At 31.1% G+C, this 24486-nt stretch overlaps 2 protein-coding genes across 2 annotated transcripts in view; one reads left to right on the forward strand and one right to left on the reverse strand.

The window, feature by feature from the left end:
- The first annotated feature begins 58 nt into the window (after nt 1–58).
- LOC134724837 (WD repeat domain phosphoinositide-interacting protein 4-like) overlaps nt 59–24486 on the forward strand; it is a 30552-nt gene continuing 6124 nt past the window's right edge. The window contains exons 1-8 of the mRNA XM_063588124.1: nt 59–200; nt 17846–17949; nt 18973–19047; nt 20486–20590; nt 21481–21580; nt 22637–22731; nt 23492–23565; nt 23949–24071. Coding sequence (XP_063444194.1) covers nt 17904–17949; nt 18973–19047; nt 20486–20590; nt 21481–21580; nt 22637–22731; nt 23492–23565; nt 23949–24071 — 618 coding nt within the window. The 5' untranslated portion in view covers nt 59–200; nt 17846–17903. The remainder of the gene's footprint in view (nt 201–17845; nt 17950–18972; nt 19048–20485; nt 20591–21480; nt 21581–22636; nt 22732–23491; nt 23566–23948; nt 24072–24486) is intronic.
- On the reverse strand, nt 12888–13421 carry LOC134726300 (uncharacterized). Its single transcript, XM_063590700.1, has one exon. It carries the CDS (start codon nt 13416–13418, stop codon nt 12888–12890), a length of 531 nt encoding a protein of 176 aa, XP_063446770.1. The 5' UTR covers nt 13419–13421.

Below are 24486 nucleotides of genomic sequence, written 5' to 3' on the forward strand. Positions count from 1 at the left end.
AAAAGTTTGTACCAGTTGTTTTTATCACTAAAATGTTTGATTGAGGCAGGAATAATGGAAATTTGTTCAAGAACAAATATGACCCAGCTTTGTTTATTTTGAGAAAAATTACACACACAGAGGAACTGAAGAACCAAAGAAAAGTACTCTTTTTGGATCAATTTGCTGATCATTTGTTATAAATTTACAAATATATTTAGGTAAACAAATGACGAATTTTTAGTAAGAAACGAGTTCGTTCGAAAATTCACCAGATGGTGGTCTGAAGCACAGGCACTTGTTTCTATCCATTGGCAAGTCGCCCCACACCTAATCGCCCCACTTTAAAAAAAAAACGCCCCAACCTGGATCACCAACTCGCCCCACATGTGAATTTGGTTAAATCATGTTTAATAATAAGAATATTTTATTTCCAATTAATTAAAGGGCCCTATATATAATAATATGAGGCAGGCATTACCTGTAAATGGGGACGAAGTCTGTATGAATTATTTTTTTGTTACTTAAATATTTGTTAAAAAAGAGAAACGGAAATACCGTCACACCTCCGATTTTGGTTCTGTTGTTAGGGATTTAAGTCGTGACGTTATTTTAGTTATGACGTCATATGCAATGTAAACAAAAAAAAGCTATCATCAGTTAACGTTTTTTTCATATCAAGGAATTATTTTAAAAAATGAAATTGGTATTGCGTTCCTTCCTATTTATACTAGACTGATAAATAAATATTTTACTCAAAGATTCATACAAACAAGACCGGAAAAAGGAAGTACATTGTAGATTTCTGCGCAGGTCCGGGATTTCAAAACATGACATAAAAAAAATTGAACGATTTTGAGTTCATTAGTACAATGAAAAATTCGGGAAATTTTCCCGAATTTTTTTTTATTGAATTTTCTACTGTTATTGCCAACTCGCCCCACTTAATGGAAAACGGTAATATGAGGCAGGCATTACCTGTAAATGGGGACGAAGTCTGTACGAATTATTTTTTTGTAACTGAAAAATATTTGCTAAGAAAAAGAAACGGAAATACTGTAACGTTTCCGATTTTGGTTCTGTTGTTAGGGATTTTAGTTGTGATTTTGTTTACAAAGAAACGCTATCATCAGGTAACGTTTTTTCATATCAAGGAATTATTTAAAATGAAATTGATATTGCGTTCCTTTCTATTTATACTAGACTGATAATATATTTTACTCAAAGATTCATACAAAGAGACCGGAAAAAGGAAGTGCATTGTATATTTCTGCGCTGGTCCGGGATTTCAAAACATGACATAAAAAAAATTCCAGATTTTTTTTTTTTATTGAATTTTCTACTGTTATTGGGGACTTCGTCCCCATAATATTTAGATTAACATGTAAACACACATGATTCTTGACTTATTTTATAGAAAATTGCATATATTTACCATGACAAACACGTCACAAAAATGCTGTTCCTAACCTTCTATCTGTTTTATTTCAATTATGCAGAAGAAAAGAACAAAAAAAATGGAAGCATTTCAAACATTCCAAAAAGTCAACACATATTTCAGTTTAATTATTTTATTCGTAAGTGGGGCTAGTTGGTAGCCTTTAACTCTATTCATATTACTTGTACTATTCATAAGTGGGGCAAGTTGACATTCACGTTACCGAAATATTAATACTCACTTCTTACTGCTATATTTAAAAAAAAAAGGAATAATATAAGAAGTTTCTATAAGGTTTTCAATGGGATAGCATCTTTTTCCATAAGTGGGGCGAGTTGGCAGGAGTAATATTCACGGAATTTAACTTAAATACAACGGGATACCATCTTTTTCCATAAGTTGGGCGAGTTGACATTACTACATTTAATCTGGTTAATAATATAATATAAATCTAGATATTATCGTTTTCTTTTAAGTGGGGTGAGTTGGCAGGAGTAATATTCATGGAATAACATCTTTTTCCATAAGTGGGGCGAGTTGGCTTTACTAAATTCATCCTGGTTAATAATATGTTAATCTAGATTTTATCGTTTTCCATTCAGTGGGGCGAGTTTTCAGGAGTAATATTAACGGTATTTAACACATTTCACAAGTGGGGCGATTTTTTTAAAAAGTGGGGCGAGTTGGTGATCCAGGTGAGGGCGTTTTTTTTAAAGTGGGGCGAGTTGGTACAAAAGTGGGGCGATTAGGTGTGGGGCGACTTGCCAGTGGGGCGACTTGTCATGGATTCCTATCAACGTACATTTATGAGTAAATGTACGTTGATAGTGGGTCTTCCAATGGATAGAAAGAAGTGCCTTTGGTCTGAAGTTCTGCATGTTCTGAACTGATGATGGTATACATGTATGGAAAAAGAAGAAGTTTTGTTTTTTATAAATTAAATCTTCAATCTTTGTCGTGATGACAGAGTAATCTTTCTTGTAAATTATCCTCTCTTGTAAAATAATTATCACTAATGTAGTTTCCCCTTTGTACTTATATATTGTAGGTGGTGCTTTAAAAATATTATAGAATTATTGTATGAAGTGAAATAAATTTAAAAAATGGTTTATTAGGTTATTGAAATGGCATGAAAAATTAAAAATATAAAAAATTTAAAGATATTTGTATCAAATTATCCACTAAAACGGTTTGTTTCCTCTATGTACTCCACTAATAGTTGATTGATATTTTCTGCATTTGGCAAATTGATTGTTAATAAATTGTCTAGATCTGTTGGAATTTGTCCTGTTATGAAGTATATTTGATGAAATAATTTGTCTCTGGTATCTGAATACAGGTCACATTCAAAAAGGTAGTGTTGTACATTTTCTTTTTGTTTGCAGTGATCACAGGTTTCCGAGTTGATGTGCTGGTTTATTATAAATTGGTATGCATTTAATTTAGAATAACCTGTTCGTAAACTGTTGATTATGTTGTACATTTTTTTTGACAGGAAGTCTTTTTTAACTTTATTTTTAACTTCAGGATGAAATCTGAAATAATGACGTCCAGTACGTATCACTATTTTCCCATAGGTGTTGCCATTTTTTTGTAACAGAATTTCTAGCTGCTTTTTTTACATCTTGTTTTGTAAACACTATGTCATCAACTGCTAGTGTTTCTGCTTCTTTTGCAGCTTCTTTTGCCAGGGAGTCTGCCTCGTCATTTCCTTTTATGTTGGCATGTCAGCTAGCAAGATTGATCCTTTGTTAGAGACAGGTCTTTTTAATTTTTCTTCTTAATCATTAATGTAAGTTATAGCTCCTGCACAGCAGGGGCCTGGATTTCCCAAACATGACCCATCTGTAAAAGCAACTGCTGTGTTTGGTGTTTGAGATTGGAGTTGTTCCGAGATGATTTGTTTTCCTTCCTCTATTTGGGCTGTTGTTCTGGATTTTGAGCTGCCTATGTTAGGCCAGTAGTCAGGGGCTCTAATGACTGATACTAGACCTTGGCATTCATATTGCGGTTCTATCTTGTTTATATCAACCAATTCTGTATCTTTCATATCTTCAGTTTGTTGATACATTTTTCCTAATCATGCTAATGGTGATATGAATTTTTCTGGATTTTTCTCCTCTTTCAAAATTTCAAATTTTCTTTTAATTGGGACATTATTACTATAAGAATTAATTTTTCCTAACTCTCTGATGGCCATTTCCTCTCTTTTTAAATCTATTGATAATGTTCCACTAAGTACTTCTAATGCTTCAAGGGATGATTGAGATGGTAGATCTAAACACAATGCTAACCCTTTTATTTGTTTTTCATTTAATTTGTCCAGATGACTTGAAGTGCTGGATTGCCAAATACTACTAGCATAATTAAAAATTGAACATACTAAGCTGTCATATATATTTGAATAAGTGTCTTTGTTGGTATTAATGCTATTCCCTTGATTTCTCTTATAATTCCTAAAGATCTTTTGGCTTTCTTTACTGTATATTCTATGTGACTATTGAAATTTAGTTGTTCATCCAATTTTAATCCAAGTATAACTGGATTAGGGTTGTATTTTAGAATTGTGTTTCCAAGCTTTAGTTTGATATTTTGGACTTTATTTTTTTCTTTACTGAAAATACTGTACTCTGTTTTTTGAATGCTAAGTTTCATTCTCCAATCATTGCTCCATTTTTGTACTTGATTGAGATAAATTAAATGAAGGCTGTTCAGATAACCCAATCACATTAACTTCTACTTTTTCTAGTTAAAAACCAAAATCAACAGTTGAATTTATTTGGTCCAGCAAAAACTATTCCCAGTGTCAGACAACACAGACAGTTTTCTCTTTGCTATTTACATTTATGTTGGCAAAAAGTTCTATAGAGCTTATGTATGTAGTATTTCATGTAACCCAACTTAAAATAAATTTGCTTATGTTGTCTAAACAGTCTCTTTATGTATTTACAATTAAACAGTTAAGAGCTCATGAGTCATGTTATGTAACCGTTTGTATTGTATGCCCACTCTAGATAAAGCTTTTTTTCCGACGTAGTCTGTATAGTTTCGGTTTGTGCCCTTTGAACTTAAGGACGCTTAACTATGGCAACAGAATATGCATGCTCGAAAATCCCTTCTTTGATTGGACAAAATGCTGTCATGGTGGGTGATTTGGTTGTGTTTGAAAAAACGTCTCGTTAATTATATCATGATGGAAAGCAAGTGAAAAACTATAAATATTTGAACTAGATATTACAAAGATTTATACTTTTATTAAAATAATTGTTTCTCCAATAGCTCTTTGCATTCATGACAGCTGTTTATTCGGGACAATTATATAATTTTCAGTGTAAACTTTGTTGTACAAATGTTCATGACTTTTAGAACGCACCTAAGCATGTGAGATTTCCTCTGGATTTTGGTGAATGTAAACAGAAAGATACGAGGACAGAGGACACATTATTTAAATAAAAAATCGAAATGAAAGTTTTATATACATGTATACTCAAATTTAAATATGTCGGATATCTTTTTTAAAGATAGTTCTTGTTTTTTTTAATAATGATAAAAATTATGTACTGGATATTTCTGTTTAGATTGTAGCAGAGGATGCCTTCACGGCAGATCTGAAGCAGAGGATGCCTTCACGGCAGATCTGAATCCTTCAGCTGTATTGGCTGTAGTCGACGGCTACACACAGCTATTTTTCCAGACAGGCTGGGGCCCTCACATGTCACAGGGCCCCAGTATATCTTGAAAAACAGAAGTGGGGCATCAGAGTATCACATTGTCGTCGTCAAAAGATGGATGGGTTCCAGATAATAACTTTAGTATAAGAAAATAGAAATCAAAAATTTTTTTAACACAATGTTTACATGTATAACCACAAAAGGAAGCTAGGGATTGATTTTGGGGGTTATTGTTCCTAAGGTTTAGGAATTTGGGGCCGAAAGGGCCCAAAACAAGCATTTATCTAGTGTCAGTACAAAAAGTTGTGTATAAGTATTTCAATTGTTCTGAAATTGTACCACAATCTTTAATACCATAGGTAGAAGGTTGGGATATCTTTTGTGAGTTATTGGGCAAACAGTCTCAGTATAAAGGGCCAAAAACAAGCATTTTGGTAGTTTCAAGACAATAAATCTTTCTTTTTCCAGAATGGTTGTTTAATCACCTCAAACCAATGCTTCTGTGAAAATTGGAGTATCTTTCTTAGTCCAGAATAGTAGTTGAATCAACTTAAATCAATGATATATATACAATATATCATTAGTCCAGAATAGTAGTTGAATCAACTTAAATCTATGATATATATACAATAAACAATGCATTATTCACTCTACTACCAACTGATAAATTAAAGCAGTCTTTTAACATTCAGTGATTTCAAGCACTTTGATTACCATTCTAGGGTTATGCCCTTTACAACTGAAAAAATTGAAGAAATTTTTAGTTTCGGTTCACTTAAGTTTGTCTCAACTAAATTTAATGAAATGTGTATATAAATGCTTATTACCTCTAAACTCAGTTTAAGTTTAAATTTTTGGCAGCTTCACTTTTACAGTTCTTGAGTTATGTCCCTTTATAACATTATATGCTAGCATGGGCATCATTTGTGTCCCCATTTATTTTTGGGCACAATTAACTCAATGATGTGTGTCTCCTTTTTTGAAAACAGGTGTTATATTTTCGAAATTCCAATTAATCATGAGGTACTTTTCCTGTTAGTATTGATTTTGTAAAGATTACAGTGAGTATATCTGTACATGTGGTTATGTTGTCTTTTAGTACTAATCCAGTAATGTTATCTAGCAGGTCCTGTTTTAGGATTGATATATATTTTTTCATGTTCATCATCATACATGTAATAACTAATGACTCTAATATACACATGTATAGTTGCATCAGCAATTCAGCATCCATGTAATTGTTAAGTTGTGATTAAGTACAGTGTTCATGGCATAATCTTGCCGTCACAATGATGATATACGGTAAGTTGCAGTTTGGAAATCACTTCCAGGCCAACTGAGAGGGTCATAATGTGGGTACTTTCATGACCATTTATGGTAAGAAATCATGCCAAATTATGTTAAAGATAATTTTTTATAATGCATGACGGTAAAATGCAGAAAATTTGTAAATTTTAGTGAATTGAATAAAAATATTTTTTATGCCCTACCTAGAGCATTATGTTTTTTGGTCTGTGTGTCTTCTGAGATCAGACTCGGACTTCTCTTGAACTGAATTTAAACATGCGTATTGTTATGCGTTTTCTTTTCTTCATTGGCTAGAAGAAAGAGGGTTGAGATCTCTTAAACATGTTTAACCCCGCCGCATTTTTGCGCCTGTCCGTAGTGAGGAGCCTCTGGCCTTTGTTCGTCTTGAATTATTTTTAATTTTAGTTTCTTGTGTATAATTTGGAGTTTAGTATGGCGTTCATTATCACTGAACTAGTATACATATTTGTTATGGAGCCAGCTAAAGGACGCCTCTGGATGCGGGAATTTCTTGCTGCATTGAAGACCTGTTGGTGACCTTCTGCTGTTGTCTGTTCTATGGTCGGGTTGTTGTCTCTTTGACACATTCCCCATTTCTATTCTCAGTTTTATGTCTGTTTGCCTGTCCTGCTTTAGGTGAGAGTTTCTTGTTAAGGTAGTACTGATAAAGTTTTAAGTCCAATCAACTTGAAAATCACGGGGGGTCAACTTCCTATTATTGGGTATACGGGGATGTATTAAAAATATGGGTCAAGAATGACCCTCCTTTTTAATGACATCCTACATGTCCTATATTAAAATGTATTTACGTTTGATAACTGTATATTGATTTGGGGTATGATCTGTACATATCATATATAAATATGCTAAATTGAGAATCTTACATTATAAAATATATATGCACCAAACGATGTCAATTCATATATAAAAACTTAAGGGTAGCTGGTATATTTATGAATTATGAGTGATAATGAGTAAGTGCTTATATAAGCATGGGTCATATTTTGAATATTGTATATAAGTATAGGTCATTCTTTCTTAAATTTTTATATAACTGTAGGTATTGAATTTCAGTGAATGTTATATTAAAATGGGTACGATTTTTTAGGCAAAAATGCCCCCCCCCCCCCCCCTCATAAAACATATACATATACAAAATAAACATGCAAAAATTTCTGCAAACAAATAAATCAAAAATGTGTATTATTTATAAAACATATCCCATCATCACCAATTAATAATACAATTTGATTAACACTTCTTAATTTATTTGTTTTGATTATAAATGCCAGCTGTTAAAGCCAGTTTACAGAACTTTACAACTGATAAGATGCTTTGCTAAAATATTTATTTATAAAATCAACACATGTGTTTGAAAGTCAATATTACATACTATGATACATGTATTACTACCAGATAATTCTTTCTAGCTCTGTAGAAACAATGATTTGATATGACCAGATAACAGAAACAACTTATATACATGAATTTGGTTTGAAGAAAATGATTAAGAAAAATTACCTTAGAATTGCAAAATAAAATGATGTAAATGTAAAATCTTTTATCATTTTTATAAAATAGAAAAATTAACTACCATTTTGCATTATGTGAAAGATACAATTTATTTAGCTATATAGGTCAAGAATAAAATAAATGGTATTTAAATTTCATATTATCTCAGTAATATAAAAAATAAATTAAAGCAATATCATGATTATGGGAAAGTGTAAAAATGACTATGAATAATGAAAAAAAGTATATAAAACAAATTTATGTATGAAAGATGATAAGATTTGATAAATTTTCATGATGTAAAGTAATGATTTTAATGAAAACAATGTTTCTTGTATGATTTAATTAGTATATTGTTATAGATTTCCTATATGCATAAGACTAAAACAATTCTAATTTTGTTTGTAAAATTTTACAGAATCTTAAAAAACAATCTGTCAACATCTCAAACATAAAAATTTGAAAAATCTGTTGGAGCTATAATTGACATGATTGAAACAGAGATTTAAAAGCTTGATTCAACTTTTAAAAAAATTAGTGTCATTGTAATTGTTCTATCTAACATGTCTTATTCTGGTAAGATTAATTCTTACTCCACATCAGTCCTGGCAAGAGTGTCTGTTACATTTAGGTTGGCTGGTAATGATTTGTTATACTCATTGTTTTCAGATGCAAGTTTGGGATACAAATATTTCTTTTCTTTTTGAGAATTTCAATCAATTAACTCTATAATATCCTTTTTCTTTTCTTCTGTAGCTGCAATTTTTTTTCGCTTGATTATATCCTTTATTGTTTTGTTAATGGAATCGTTAGTTTGTTCAAACTGCACGTTAGTCCTTTTTGGTACATGAATAGAAAAGTTTATATTCTTCATTGAAAGTTTTCCTATACACAGCCTGACTGACAATGTCTTTCTCTGGAATTAGATCTTTACAGTGTTCTATATATAATTCATACATTTTCTTTATATTCACATCTGCTCCAAAATACTTCCTGTTTGAAATTTTGCAAGTGTAATGGCCATCTCCCAACGGACTGGACTCTATATGCAGGGTTTTAGCTAGGATTTTGAGGGCTTTAGTCACTTTTGCGCGTGATAAAAATCAGCCTTATTTTTTTATAAAGCAAGGGATCTAGGATGTTTATCAAACTAGCTATACATATATGTCCAAGTCCTTCAAGGACTAGTCTAGGATCTTTGAAGACTTTAGGATTGCTAATGTAGGCAGTTATTTGCAATATTGAATGAATTGACTGATGTGATGCTAAGATATGAAGATAAGAACAGGGATCTGGTAATATGGTCAAAACTTCACTTCAGTTATTTTCAGGGCACACCCCTTATCAACAAAAGTTGGGTGCCTTTATTTTTAACCACTGCACAAATGAACTTGTAACGACTTTTTCACTTCACAATCATTTATATCCTTGAAAATACGTTTTAATATCTATTTGGAATCAATTTCTTTAATATTGGATAGAAGGATCTGCATCTATACTTAATGGGACAATTCTAATGACTGTAGACTGTAGATCACGTTTACTTTCGATTTTTAAACGAAATGAAATGAAAACGGGAAGTGACAATTGAATAATAATTTTAGAATAAAACCGGATTCATCTACGAACTTTTACGCATGCGCAATGCATTGAACAGGAAGCACCTGTTTGCAAGTGAAAATATTTACGTTTTGAATAAAGTTCATTCTTTTTAATCGAAGTTGTCGAAAGTTTTTGATGAATATATTTATATAAAGTATGACGAAAATACGTTGAAATGACGAATCTACGACAAGCAAACTGCAAATTATAATCCTAAGGGAAATATTGAAATTTAAATAAAGTTGAAATGTCCGGGAAGTTTATCAATCTTGTTCAAATGACGAAAATACGACTGAACTGTGAGAAATGATTAAAATGAAATGCTGACTGACTGATTTAACTTAATTAGAACATACTCACCCCTTCTCGTCCAATGAAAAGTCAGTTTTTTGCCCTCTAATTTTCATAGTACATGGTTTTCCATGCACTATGAAATGCTATACATGAATGACTTTTCATTGTCAGTTAATTATGAAAGTGAACTCTTAAAAGCTGCACTAACGAAGTGTACAATCCCCTAAGGCATTTTCCTTGGGAAAATAGCCTACTGATTAAAGATGAAAGATCAAGATTAAAATAAAAACATTTTGAATTTTGCAAAATTTCATGCATTTTCTCATGGTACACATAATAGGATATTTATTTAATTTGTATACCTTACATTTGAGGGAATTATTTTTCTTTCCTTCAAAGATCTTCAAAAAACACAATGCCAGACTGCTGATATATAAAGCAAAGGGTTGTTTTCGGAGAAACGCAATACATTTATATTTATCAATAAAAAGCAAGCATTTAATGTTGAATGGTCTGAATTCAAATTTGCATACAGAGAGTTTTATATCTATAAAAAAATCAAATTCCAAAAAGGGGATTTATATAGTATTGTGTTGCTTTTTAAAATAAAAAAAATGTAAAGATATATGAGTATTAAAATTTACCTGAAGCAGAAATAAAACAATTTATCCTTCACAAATTATGTCCGTGCTATTTCATTTCATTCATTGAAATGATCATTAATTACCTATGTTTTATATTTAGTTCATTATAAAAGTGAACTCGTATTTAGGTTTGAATATTACAATAGGAAAGGATAGTTTTGTAAGGTCACTCAAAAGTGTGAATATGTTCTAAATTGGTCAGACAATACTTGGTCATGTTTTATGAAGATTTAAGCCCTCGGCTTCGCCTTGGGCTTAAATCTTCATAAAACATGACCAAGTATTGTCTAACCTATAAATAGATTATTATGATGGTCATTTATGAGGTTTTATAATGATAATTAAGGGATTAGTGACCCATCTGATTGGCGATAAGCGGATTACTTGTCATCACAACTTTTAACACCTTTGGTAAACGTTAATTACCTGAGGGCCATAAACTTGTCAGAATCATAAAGACAGGTAGAATTCAAGTAATTTGATGTGTAAATACTTTTACACTTTCCAAATTTAAGTGACGAAATTGATATGAAATATTTTCGTCATTTCGAAAACCTTTTCGTAAAATACGAAAGTGACGAGCGCTATCTAAATCACTGCTATATGGTGTCTTACCAAATCCATTGCAGTATTGGTTGTTTTGTTGTAGGGCACATGTTTACCACGTTTATCTTCATCAATATAAACGCCATCTTGTTCATTTTTAAACGCATGGTTTGCAAAGGCCTCACCAATCCCTAAAGTTGCCAAAAAGAAACTTTTGCATATTTTTACATGGTTCCCATCAATGTTAAATGAGTAAGATCTGTGAACATTTCTCTTTTTATTAACAGGTTCATTGTTATCATCTAAATATGTTCTAGTTTTCTTTTGTGTTGCATTACCCTGCTTTCATGATATTCATGTATTCATGAATAAAGTAGAATATTCATGAATATTCATGAATATTCCACTTCCATTCATGGTTACTATTCCAGTGTCAAAATTATTCATGAATATGAAACATGAATTAAGTGGAATATACATGAATTCTTAATAACTGTTTGGAGACAACAAATAAATGTTCTTAAAATGCTAGTCACTTACTATATCATAGTATAATCAAGTTTCCTTCATTCAAAATTGTTTTTTTGTGGTAATAAAACCCTTTTTGTCAATATGAATAAACATGAATAAGAATGAATGTTTGGACTTAGAATTTTTTTGCATACATTTCATGAATAAGAATGAATAATGAGGAATAAATTTTGGACTTAGAATATTTTTTCCATTGTGTGACAAACATGAATAAGCATGAATAAAGCTGCATGATAATGACTCAGAACTATTTGTGGTAAACGGCATAAAAATTGATAATGAAATTTGTTCTAGGACTTTTGTATACGTATATTTTTACTTGATTGTTGATGCGGAATAACATACATGTACATGTATGTATTCCACAGTTAAATGAAAAAAATATATGATAATTTTAATAGATAGCTCATGTAGGTGATATTCATAACATCTTCATACAAACCACTCAGCTGATGTCAAGAAAATAATAAGCAACAAAAGTGACTTTCAGTCATGTGTCATAGATGTTTTCCTGTTCATTTTTGGAGAAAACTAGCGGGTTGGGTAAAGTTAATGAAAGGAAGAAAAGCCAATGCAAAGGACGACGTCAAGCCAGCATTAGATAGGCCTACATAAGAATTATTGACAATAACAATTTTTGAACAATTCCCAGATAAATGAGAAAAAATATCATTGCATAATTACAAAATGTTCAAAAAGCTATCCGACTAAACAGGTTTGGATTAAATTCTAGATTAAATAGTGGACAATTTTGCTAGCTTTTAATGAAAGTGATTGTAAAATTCATATTTCACAGCTATCATGATTAAAAAATATTTTAAACTTAAATATCTGTATTTGCTTTTGGTTTTCAAAAAACCTCTCAAGGACACTTATTTCAATATTCATGGTTAATCTAGAATATTCAACCATTCAATATTCATAGTTATTCTAGAATATTCAACCTTTCAATATTCATGGTTATTCTAGAATATTCAACCTTTCAATATTCATTAAATATTCAAGGTTATTCTAGAGTATGTATTTAGCATTCAAAATTGGGATAGATATATATTTTTCATTCATGGTGATTCTAATCATGCATTATTCATAGACATCCTATTTCATGTTCATGAATATTCTACAGATAATTATTCATGTTTAATCGTGGTTATTCAGTTCATACAATATTCATGTATATTCAAGCTTATTCAGCTCATACAATATTCATGTATATTCAAGCTTATTCAGTTCAAACAATATTCATGTATATTCAAGGTGCCATTTAACATTCATGAATATTCATGAATATTCATGAACTGTTACCTTGAATATTCATGAATATTCATGAATTGTTCATGAATATTCATGAATAATTCAAGGTCAGGAAAGCAGGGTAGCGATGATAAAATCTTTCTTTCTGGCGTCTGTATCTAGAGACCAAAATGTTGTGAAAATTTGCTGCCTATGCTCCTCATCGATACCTAAATTACATTTATAAGTGCATTTTGAACAGTCTACAGATTTCACTTTTTTTTCTTCAACAACTTTTCCTTTTGCTGAAATATACTCTTTTCCTGAAAGTCTCAGTTTTTTCCTAATATTCTTCTTCCATGTTTCAGGGTTAGCTCTCTGATTTCTAATTAAAGACTTTTTTGGTGGTGTCATAAAATTCGAAGCTTTCCTCTTTGGTTTTCCTTTTGGTCTGCCTTTTTTCTTTGGTTTAAGTGGAGTGTAATTACAATACTCATTAATTCTATCCCCTTTAGGACTCTTAATATTGTTTTGGTCTTCAGTTATTTCAATTCCCCTTTTCATATTTTCATTAGGAATGGTCAAACTTTCTTGTTGTTTTTGTTCATCTTCTAACTGGGGTTCACCATATGGCATTAAGCCAATATCATTGGACGACATCTTGAGAATCTGAAGAAAAAAAAGAATATGAATGAGATAAATAATTTTGCACTTTATATTAACTTGAGATACAGTTGACACCTAAAAGCTCAAACATATTTGACAAAGTGGTACATAATACTACAGGGAGATAACGTTCTACGATAAGGAAATATTATGCTTCTCAATGATCAAAATTAGTGTTTGTCAAAACTTAAATAAATATTTTGTCAAGATTTTATGAAAAATAAACGAGCCAACTTAATTTTAGTTGAGGTGTTTGGCACCACCTTAACCAATTAGGGGACTTACTGATTTTTAAATCACTGATTCAAGGAGCATTGTGTCCACAAATGTTGGAAATAAGAGTTGTTTTTCTTAAATAATAATCACCTATTTTTAAATTTAAAAGGTAGTACATTTGTACAAATAAATCATACGACAAAGTGATTTAATTTTATTGAAGCTTTTAATATACAATATTAATGATCAAGTGACTTAAATTAAATAAATTATGTTGCTAAAATTATCAGAACCTCTGTGTTGATAGGATGACAGGGTTATGTCAGGTTATGACCAGCTTAACATGCTTAATTGTACTGATACTGGGATAATGACATAAAAAAAATCACTTGTTCAAGTAGCATACCTCTATTTTCATCAAAAAAATCACTTCTTTAGGTACATTTGTGTATTTTATTTTAATTACCCCACTAATTTCAACAACCCAAAACAGTGATCCAAATTTTAATTATGAACAGTAAAATTTTATTACATATAATCTGTATTAGATGAAACCTTGAATTTTATAGGAAAATTACTCCCACTGCTAAAATATAATTACATAATTAAATAAAAGAATTTAAAATAATATTAAATAAAAGAATTTAAAAAAAACTAAAGAAATGCATACCATTTTAAGTTCTTCTGTCAGTATTAAGATCAAGCATTTTCACTTTATATACTACACAACTTACCACGTCAGTTTCTATTTTATGTAAAATATTATTTCAGTTCTTAAACCACTCAAATTTGCTTACACTTCTTTTCACTTTACACGTGTATTTAAAATACATATCTGGAACATATCATCTGCTGATATGACCTGAAAGTTCAATTTGCATCAAAATGAATAATGTACAATGAATCATGCAGAGCCAAACACACTTATCAGTTCATACTGGTATTATAGTGCAAATATATATAAAGGCCAAATAAAATAATATGTGTGGTTCCAGTTACATCTTAAAAAACCAAAAAGAATAGAGCAGCTAGATTCTTTGGGAGCAACATTCTGACTTTTAACACTGCTTAATGTTAAATGACAAAACAATCTTAGGCCGTAAGGTGACCTATAAATGTTAATGTCTGTGTCATTTTGGTCTTTTGTGGATACATTTTGTAGTTGTCTCATTGGCAATCCCCTAGAGAAAAAAATCAGTGGAATTACACTGGAATACCACTGATATTCCATTGTAATTTCCACTGGAATTCCGGTAATTATCAATGGAATAATTTGGCTGGAATTCCACTGGAACTACATTGGCTTTCCACTGGAATTACAGTGAAAATTCCAGTGTTATTTCACTGGATTCCAGCCAAATTATTCCACTGATAATCACTGGAATTCCAGTGGAAATTAGAGTGTTATTTCACTTGTATTCCAGTGGAATTCCAGCCAAATTATTCCAGTGGAATGCGAATGTAATTCCAGTGGTATTTTGCTGCAACTCCAGTGGAATAACTACAGTTCCAGTGGAATTGCTACTCTGACATATATGCCCTATTGCTGGCCTTTTCACTACTTCTGAGAAACACAAAATATAGTGATTCATCATATGATTGATCTGATCATATTCAAATAAATAACATTTTTAACATCCTATCCATGAACAGAAAAATGTCCTCCATGGTTTGTATAAGTAGAATAAAAACAGTGTCTATATGGTCAGCTTAAACCGTACCCACAAACTGATTAACTAATATAAAAATTATGTGTGATATATAAACTTCTCTTCCTTTCTGTAATTCAAAACTTGCTGTCTCTGTACTTCCAACTATAATTGCTGAATAAAGGTATTAAAATGGAGTCTGCATAAAATCTGTTTCATATCATTGCTGGCAGCTCATATTTAATCCCCTAAAAGTACAAAAATATCCACAAAGAATCAATTGTTCAAGAGGTAATGATTGTATGAAGCAATAAATTCAATAGAAACAGCATTATGCATCTTAAATTGCATTGGAAGTTTAAGTTAAACTCAAAGTTAGTACCCCCCCCCCCCCCCTTTTTAACCCTTGAAGATAAAACTGGCGACTTAAATTATTATTAACGTTTCACCAAGTTAATTTACGATGAATATTATTCACACAATTTAATTTCTACATATCAGATTATCATATATACCCATGTACCATTTACATGTCATATTACGATATGTCTGTTATGAATGTGACAACAATATATCAATTTATCATTCTTCATTAATTTATTGTCTGCCTAAACTTTCTGATGTTTTGCTCAGATTAAAATCCTAAATGTTTTATATTGCCTCAACAAATTGTATTTCATAATCATTATATGTTAAATCAAAATTACTTATCTGAAAACATCTGCGTTTGGATTCTCCATTTTTGTTATCCAGCGTAATCATATGACGTCATATTTGCAAGTGCGTTTAAGTCAAGGTGTCAATCTCGTCCCATATAATATCGGCCCGAACTGGAAGTTGATTCGTCCCTGTAATGGTATTTCAGTGAACTTCTCAAAACCGGTCGTCCGTTGGACTACGGAAACAGCCGATTTGCGGGGTTTGCCGGTTTGTAGAAATTTAAAATCACAAGAGTTACTTCCCCTTAATATGGGTGTTTGAGAATGTTTTGAAAATGTATTTCACTTTCATTAAAATATACGTTTTCCTTTTTAAATTTTAGTTTTGTATATAATATCTATCTTAAAATACAGCTACAACTTCTTTTTCATCTTATTTTATTTTTTTATTTTGCAGGAATAAAAAAATAAAAACACCATACATTTATGATATTTCCCGAATAATTACATAAAATGTTCTACTCTAAATGGTCGAAACGGTACCTAGGATACTCATTTATACGTGTGCAGTAAGTTATAAATGTTACACCTTGTCATAACGAAATAAAAAAGGAGAGTTATGAAACGAAATTGACAGGTGAACAGATATTACAGCCTCTGACTATTAGGTGACCTGATTGAATTTTATTGACCGAACAATTTGTAGGTTACATGCAGTTATACAAATGAAACAGTAATTTTAAATCATTTCAGATGACAAGGCCCATTTTTCGAGAATGAGTTATAATGATATAGTTATTTAAATACAACAATACCGGCTGGTATCCAATTTCAAGGAATAACCACTTAATATAATGCAAATCAGCTGGGTCTTCTTAATTTGGCCGGTATGGTGGGAGAGGCTGTATTCAGATAAATTTCAATATATAAGAAATAAATAAGGGTGATGCATTAAAACATTTTTGAACAGAATGGCAATTTAATTTTTTTTCTTTGCACGTTGCTGCAGAAGTTGTCATTAAAGCAACAATTAAATTGCCTTTCAATTAAGACATCATATTTATTTTGACTAGGTACAAATGAATTGTACTGAGAATAGTCATTAGAATATAATATAAATACTTTTTCTACCCCAAAAAATGGCCATCAGTATCTAAATGATAAATCATGCAACCCAACAATGTATTCCAGTGGAATTACAGTGGTAAAATTTTCAAATGTCATTATTCCAGTGGAATTACAGTGGTAAAATTTTCAAATGTCATTCCAGTGGAATCACCAATCAAATTCCACTGGAATTTTTAGTTTTAAATGATTTACCAGTGGAATTCAAATGAGTCACTGTAAACCAGTGGAATTCCAGTGGAATCAACTGGTATTCCACTGGAATTCCATTGATATTTTCTATGGGGTCATACCACATCTTCTTTTTGATATTAAGGGTAGGCTATTATTTAGACTAATATGTAGGTCAGGTAGGGTAGCTGAAACCACACATATGTATTTCGATTAGGCCTAAATTATTCCGAAATGTATTCTGAATCTTAAAAATGATTTATCCGAAAATGATACAGTTTGGTTGATAAAAAAGTAATTTTACAATAACGTCAAGATAGTGACATCACAGTGAAAATTTAAAGAAAAAATTAAGATAGATGATATTGAATGAACTTGACTTAAATCTGCAAATCTTATCATTATCCTTGGTGTCATCCAGTTGAAACCCCCCACCCAACCTCACCCTCTCCTGGGTTTAAAACTCCCATTTATAGTGGCTGGATCGGCTCCTGATTTTCTAGTGACACTATATTTATATGACACTAAAGTTTGAATATTGAATTTATATAATCCACAATATGCAACGTTATTGAATAGAAATTAGTTTTCTTTATTCCAGAGTAGACTTATAGTTTGAAGTATAAAAACTTGGCAGTACATGGATCTGTGAAACAGTGATGTCATCCAATGGAATTCTTTCCTTACACTTTAATCAGGATCATGGTAATTATAAAATAAAAAATTAAATGAGAGCAACCATTTGATTTTTAGGATTTTTAGGGGAAGGGGTCTAGGATGAAATTTGAAAAATATGTAGGACAGGAGTTTTGAGTAAAAAAAATAAAATGCCATTAAAGTTATTTATGACAAAAGTATCAATATTACTGATAACTTATTGCGACCCCTATTGAACCTTTCCATAGATTAACCTGATAGTTACCTGTCCATTTAAACTTTTGCCAGTTCTATTGTCCCATTCTAACAAATACAACAGGTATTGTTCTCTGTATAGTTTATTCACTCAGACCTTTAAATTTCTTCTAAGAGAAATATATCACTCATTGATTAATCTACCCAGTAAAAAAATTATCTGCTAAATTGATAAAAATTACATGTTTCACATAATAAAAAAAAATGCCTGTGATTTTGTGTTTATTAAACATTTATAATATTTTTTTTCAATCTGTTCACAAGAAATAATAATTTAATCATAAACAGTTTGTTTTTAAAATAAAAAGTATTGTTCATATGAAAATTTGCATCTTTTAGTTTTTGTTTAGTTATAGAATACTTTTAAGAAGGCCTAGTAATATATAAACATCAACATTTTTAGGTTGTTTTTATCATAATTTTTTTTGGAAATAGGAATAATGTTAATTTTTTTTAGGAATCAACTTTTATTAATGTTTGAATCAGTGTTGACAATCAACAGATTGAAAATATAATACATTCAAACTCATATACAGTTTTTTATAAATAGTACACATGTTATTTCCATCTAATTTAGCAGATACATTTTTTACTCAGGTAGATTAATCAATGAGTGATAGATTTCTCTTAGAAGAAATTTAAAGGTCTGAGTGAATAAACTATAGAGAACAATACCTGTTGTATTTGTTAGATGGGACAATAGAACTGTCTAAAGTTTAAATGGACAGGTAACTTGCAGGTGAATCTATGGAAAGGTTCAATAAGGGTCGCTATAAAACCAAACAAGATTGATGAATATATCTTTTTTATTTGTAGGTTGTTTTACAGTTTCAACAGAGTCTGGTTTGAGAATTTACAATGTTGAACCATTAACACAAAAGCTCTATTTGGGTGAGATAATTTTTTTTAGTGTTGTCAACGGTTAACCGGTTAACCGGTTAATGGGTCGAACGACCGAATACCGAATACCAAAAACGCTAACCGGTTAACCGGACTTTTTTCCAATTTCGATAGATTTGATAAAAATTTGTGTTGAAAATCAAATCATTAAATAGTTATGTTTATTTAAAAATTGTCGTCGTGGTAATTAGTTTGACAGATCAATTGTCCAGTAGATTGATTGCTATTGTTAATCCTGAAAACATAGAATTAATAAGAGTTCGGGGCAGGATCTGTAAGAAACATAATTAGTAAACATGTTTTTTTAACAGTAACTTTAAATCAGTAATGAGATTTAATTTTACTAATTACTTCATTATTTCGTTTTCGATCTAATATTGTGTAAACCTACATTTGAATGTGCAACCTCCGTAGTGCAAGGGTTAGTCTTACTTTAAATTAAAAAAAATGTGAAATGCAAACCAATGTGAATGTACTCAATGTATACGTGAAAGTACGAGTAACATGCTTAAAGAAAAAAGCAAACACAGTGAAGAAACAGGTCGTACAGCATGTACAATATGCATGCACCTATAGTTGTTAATTTCTGCGTCGTTTTGGTCTCTTGTGAAGAATTGTCTCATTGGCAATCATACCACATCTTCTTTTTTATAATTAATCATTTCAAATTGAAACACACCCCATGATTTTCGGAGACAACAAGAGAAAAGGAAAGAATAATCGGTTTCAGACATATGACATATTCAATTCTACGAGATTAAGAATTTTTTTTTATTTTTTAATCTGCAGTTGGTACAAACGCTATAGTTGATACGGTGTATTTGATTATTAAAAGTCAAACTTCGCCAGGAATCCTCAAAGACAAGCCTTATAATGCTATAGGAAAAACTTCAATTCTAAAAGCGTATTTATGACTTGGATGAAAGGTTGTCAAATTGACACTCATACCACATCTTATATCTATGTGTAGGGTTCTATTGAGTAGGCTTTCAAACACCAACTTAAATTACCGGTTAACCGGTTAATCGGTCGAACGATTATCCGAGTAACCGGTTAGACAAAAGTGTACGATTTGACAACACTAATTTTTTTTATTAGATTTAAGGACACCCATTGATTTATTTTAGTTGTGTGATATATAAGGAATAGGGAACAATGAAAAGTGTTCAAATGTTTAAAGAATAGCTGATGCGAGGTACAAATATGATCAATATTAAATGAAATTTTACTAATATGCTGATTGAATATACTCCTTTTCTGTGACACCATTATAATGAGTTGTATAAATGAACCCTTGATCATCACAGCTAGAGCAGTCTTGCCATTCTATCATGCTTGCCAATAATTTTGGCATCTTAATTAAATTTTATTATGCTTTATGCTACAGCCTTGTAACTGATCATTTTGGACTGTTTTATTTATTTTACAGGCCATGAACAAGTTGGTAGTGTTGCACATGTTGAAATGTTATATAGAACAAACCTCCTGGCGATCATAGGAGGAGGTAGTCTCCCAAGGTTTGATGAAAAAGCAGGTAAAGGAATACATTTGTTGTATAATGATAATTGTTTTACTTCCTTTGGAAATAGAGACATAACCTAATTTGGTTTGAAATATCAGTTCTGTGTTGACTAGAAATTTAATGTATTTCATAAACATGTAAAAATAAACTCATCATAGATACCAAAACTAAATTTTGTATATACGCCAGACACACATTTCGTCTACAAAAGACTCATCAGTGACGCTCGAATCCAAAAAAGTTAAAAATGATGGTGTTATACAGTGTACTTAATAAATATTTGGTAACTTGTTAAACCTATGTTATTTCTATAATACTGAAAAGGAATAGTTGCAGTCTTAAAGATTCACATATTCATTACTCCATACAAGCAATAGGACAATTTAATTCTACATACCAAACATTTACTGAAAAATCATCCTACCTAGCAGAATTCAATAATCTTCAAAATGTAATTATACAACTAGTATTGATGTCTTCACAAAAGTCACTTACAATGGGTTTGGATTACTTTTGAAACATGTCTGTTTATTTAGGAATTGAATGCTTCTTTTTGTAAATTTATTGGGTGGTAAAAGCGTTGACCGAAGTACATTTTGTATGAAGCGCGGAAGCGCTTCATTCTAAAAATGTACGCACGGTCAACACTTTTAAAACCCTATAAAGTTTCAAAAAGAAGTATTCAATACTTATAATTACATTTTTTAAGCTAAAACCATGAAAACACCATTTTATTTAATTCACCTGTGCAATTTTTTGTGGGACCTCGTGTCATCATGCATGATAAATGTTATTGTCTGATGCAATTGTTTACGGAATAACATGTAAGCCAATCAGAATAACGTATTATAATGAAACTTGCATCTAATGTAATTATTAGTTTGTATTTATATTTATTGTAGTTTTAATATGGGATGAATCACAGAAAGATGTACAGAAGAAAGCAGTCATGGATATCACTTTCTCACAACCTGTTGTTAATGTTAAAATGAAAACAGACAGGTAAAATACATTAAATAGGAAAAAACACATTTATTTATTGGTACCTTCTTTAATTTATAAAGTGATTTAATTCACTACATAAAATCTCTTCATAAAATTGAGAATGGAAATGGGGAATGTGTCAAAGAGACAACAACCCGACCAAAATAAAAAAACACAACAGCAGAAGGTCACCAACAGGTCTTCAATGTAGCGAGAAATTCCCGAACCCGGAGGCGTCCTTCAGCTGGCCCCTAAACAAATATATACTAGTTCATGCACTTCACCGGTACACTTTACACAAAACTCATAGCAAAGGAATAGTAATCATACCCTCATACCCGTAGCCAGGGAGGGGGGGTTTGGACGAACCCCCCTTGAAAACAAATAAGCACTGTTAAAGTCAATGTTCTGTTTGAATTGTGACTGTTAAGGTCAATGTTCTGTTTGAATTGTGACTGTTAAAGTCGCCTTTGTGAGTCCAACGAAACACCCCCTTGGAAATTCCTGGCAACAGGGCTGTTCTTTTACTCGATGTTAATAAAATTTCTATGATCATTTTTTAAGAAAACATTGTAAATATGTATAAAATGAGGTTCCACAATTGTTGAGGAAAATTCAAAATACAGTGAAAATGTAGACAAAAAGCCAGTGCTTGTTTTCTGGATCAATTGAAGGTAAAAACAAAAATACTGCTTTTAATTTACATCAGTAATTATTTTGCAACCTTCTGTATTCATAATGTTCATTCCTGAGATTATATTAAGAATTTACTTCATTTTATCAAATATGTAACTCAACTAAGAACATTGTCATTAGATATGCATAACCTCCCCTTATCTTATAAGGATTTATTTTTTTGGCAGTACCTATATATTATATGATATTTCATGTCTGCTTAAGACCTTTAAAAATATTAAATTGACTCAGACCATTTGAAACACTATTTTTTTTGTTCAACTTCAGACTTCTTTAACCCAGTCTAATTTGTTCATTTGTTTAATCATAGTAAACTGTTTTTTTTTCACATTCTGTTGAGCAACTTGGTATTGTTCTAACAAAATACTTTTATTGTAGGTTAATAGTGGTTCTGAGGAACCAAGTTCATGTGTTTACTTTCCCTAACAATCCTCATAAACTGGATTCTTTTGATACCAGAGATAATCCTAAAGGTTTGTACTTAAATATATTTTGAATAGACAGAATTGTACTTTAAATACATAGTAGAAGTGTTATCCACTTAAACCAGAAAGTTACTCTTAGCTCTGAGCTTATTATGTATTTATTGAACTGAATTTGTTCCTCAACAGTATTATAATGCTCAGAAGCCTGTAAGTATTTAGCTTCTGATATCAACCAATTTAAATTACTGGATTTTGTGTTTCAAGCACACATTTTGTACTTGAAGTACTGAATTAAGCTTCATGACCAAGAGCCTAGGTCTGCTAAAATGCAAGTGATCATTAATAAGTTTTTTCATCATATTTGAATTGTATTTTATTTTAAAAGAATTTTTGCACAAGTCTTACCATCAGACGTCCAATTGCCTTTAATAATTTGCAACCATCAAAACTTATAATTATTGAATTGGCCAAATATTTACAGTAGTTCTTCATTGTATACCTACAGTAATTCTTTAAAATAACATACAGGTTCATTTTATGTAGTATAATATGCAGGGGCAAATGTTTCATGAATATTGAAGATGAAAATTGATTGGTTACTATGAAAAAATTGACAATTATACATTTACTCTCCAGATGTTTTGTGTAAATTAAAAACGCATTGATGAAAACTATAATTCACAAAAATTAAACCATAACATCAATTAAAAAGGGGCATTAATATCATATATAGATAAGGTATCCATGGTAAATGAATTACAGTATTCCTGTTTGTGTAAACCTCACAATTAATTGTGTTCTATTGTAGGTCTGTGTGAAGTTAGTTCATTAGGACAGACCCTAGCATTTCCTGGACCAAAATGTGGAAGTGTTCAAATTGTGGTTTGTACTAAAGATAGAATGTATTCTTATAGTAATATACCCACGCTTCGAAGCAGAAGGGTATACTGGTTTACCTTGTCCCATGGATAAGTTTTTGTACAAGTACTTGATTCAAATGTTGTTTTTATATACAAACTGTTTCCATTCTAATTATGAAAATAAGAAGATGCAGTATTATTGCCAATGAGAGAACTCTGCATGAGAGACCAAATGACACCATATGACCTTCATCAATGGATAAAACCAGAAGTAAAGTATGTATTATTTCTATCATTAAAAATCAAGCATGAATTGCAACCTCATGAATTTCAATGTTTATTGTATAATTTTGTCCATAGAAGTCTTTTTTCTTATCATGATCAGGTCATTGAATATATTTTCAGAATCTAGACACAGCCCAGCCAGGTCAGTCTACAGCACCTGTGATAATCAGTACCCATCAGACAGAACTGGCATGTTTAGCTCTCAATCAGAGAGGTACTTTATTGGCAACAGCTTCCAAAAAGGTAAAGAAAACTTATATTTACACCTGTTATAATCAGTACCCATCAGACAGAACTGGCATGTTTAGTTCTCAATCAGAGAGGTACTTTATTAGCAACAGCTTCTAAAAAGGTAAAGAAAACTTATATTTACACCTGTGATAATCAGTACCCATCAGACAGAACTGGCATGTTTAGCTCTCAATCAGAGAGGTACTTTATTAGCAACAGCTTCTTAAAAGGTAAAGAAAACTTATATTTACACCTGTGATAATCAGTACCCATCAGACAGAACTGGCATGTTTAGCTCTCAATCAGAGAGGTACTTTATTAGCAACAGCTTCTAAAAAGGTAAAGAAAACTTATATTTACACCTGTGATAATCAGTACCCATCAGACAGAACTGGCATGTTAAGCTCTCAATCAGAGAGGTACTTTA

Source organism: Mytilus trossulus, chromosome 7 (genome assembly GCF_036588685.1).
Source record: "Mytilus trossulus isolate FHL-02 chromosome 7, PNRI_Mtr1.1.1.hap1, whole genome shotgun sequence".
Lineage (NCBI taxonomy): Eukaryota > Metazoa > Mollusca > Bivalvia > Mytilida > Mytilidae > Mytilus > Mytilus trossulus.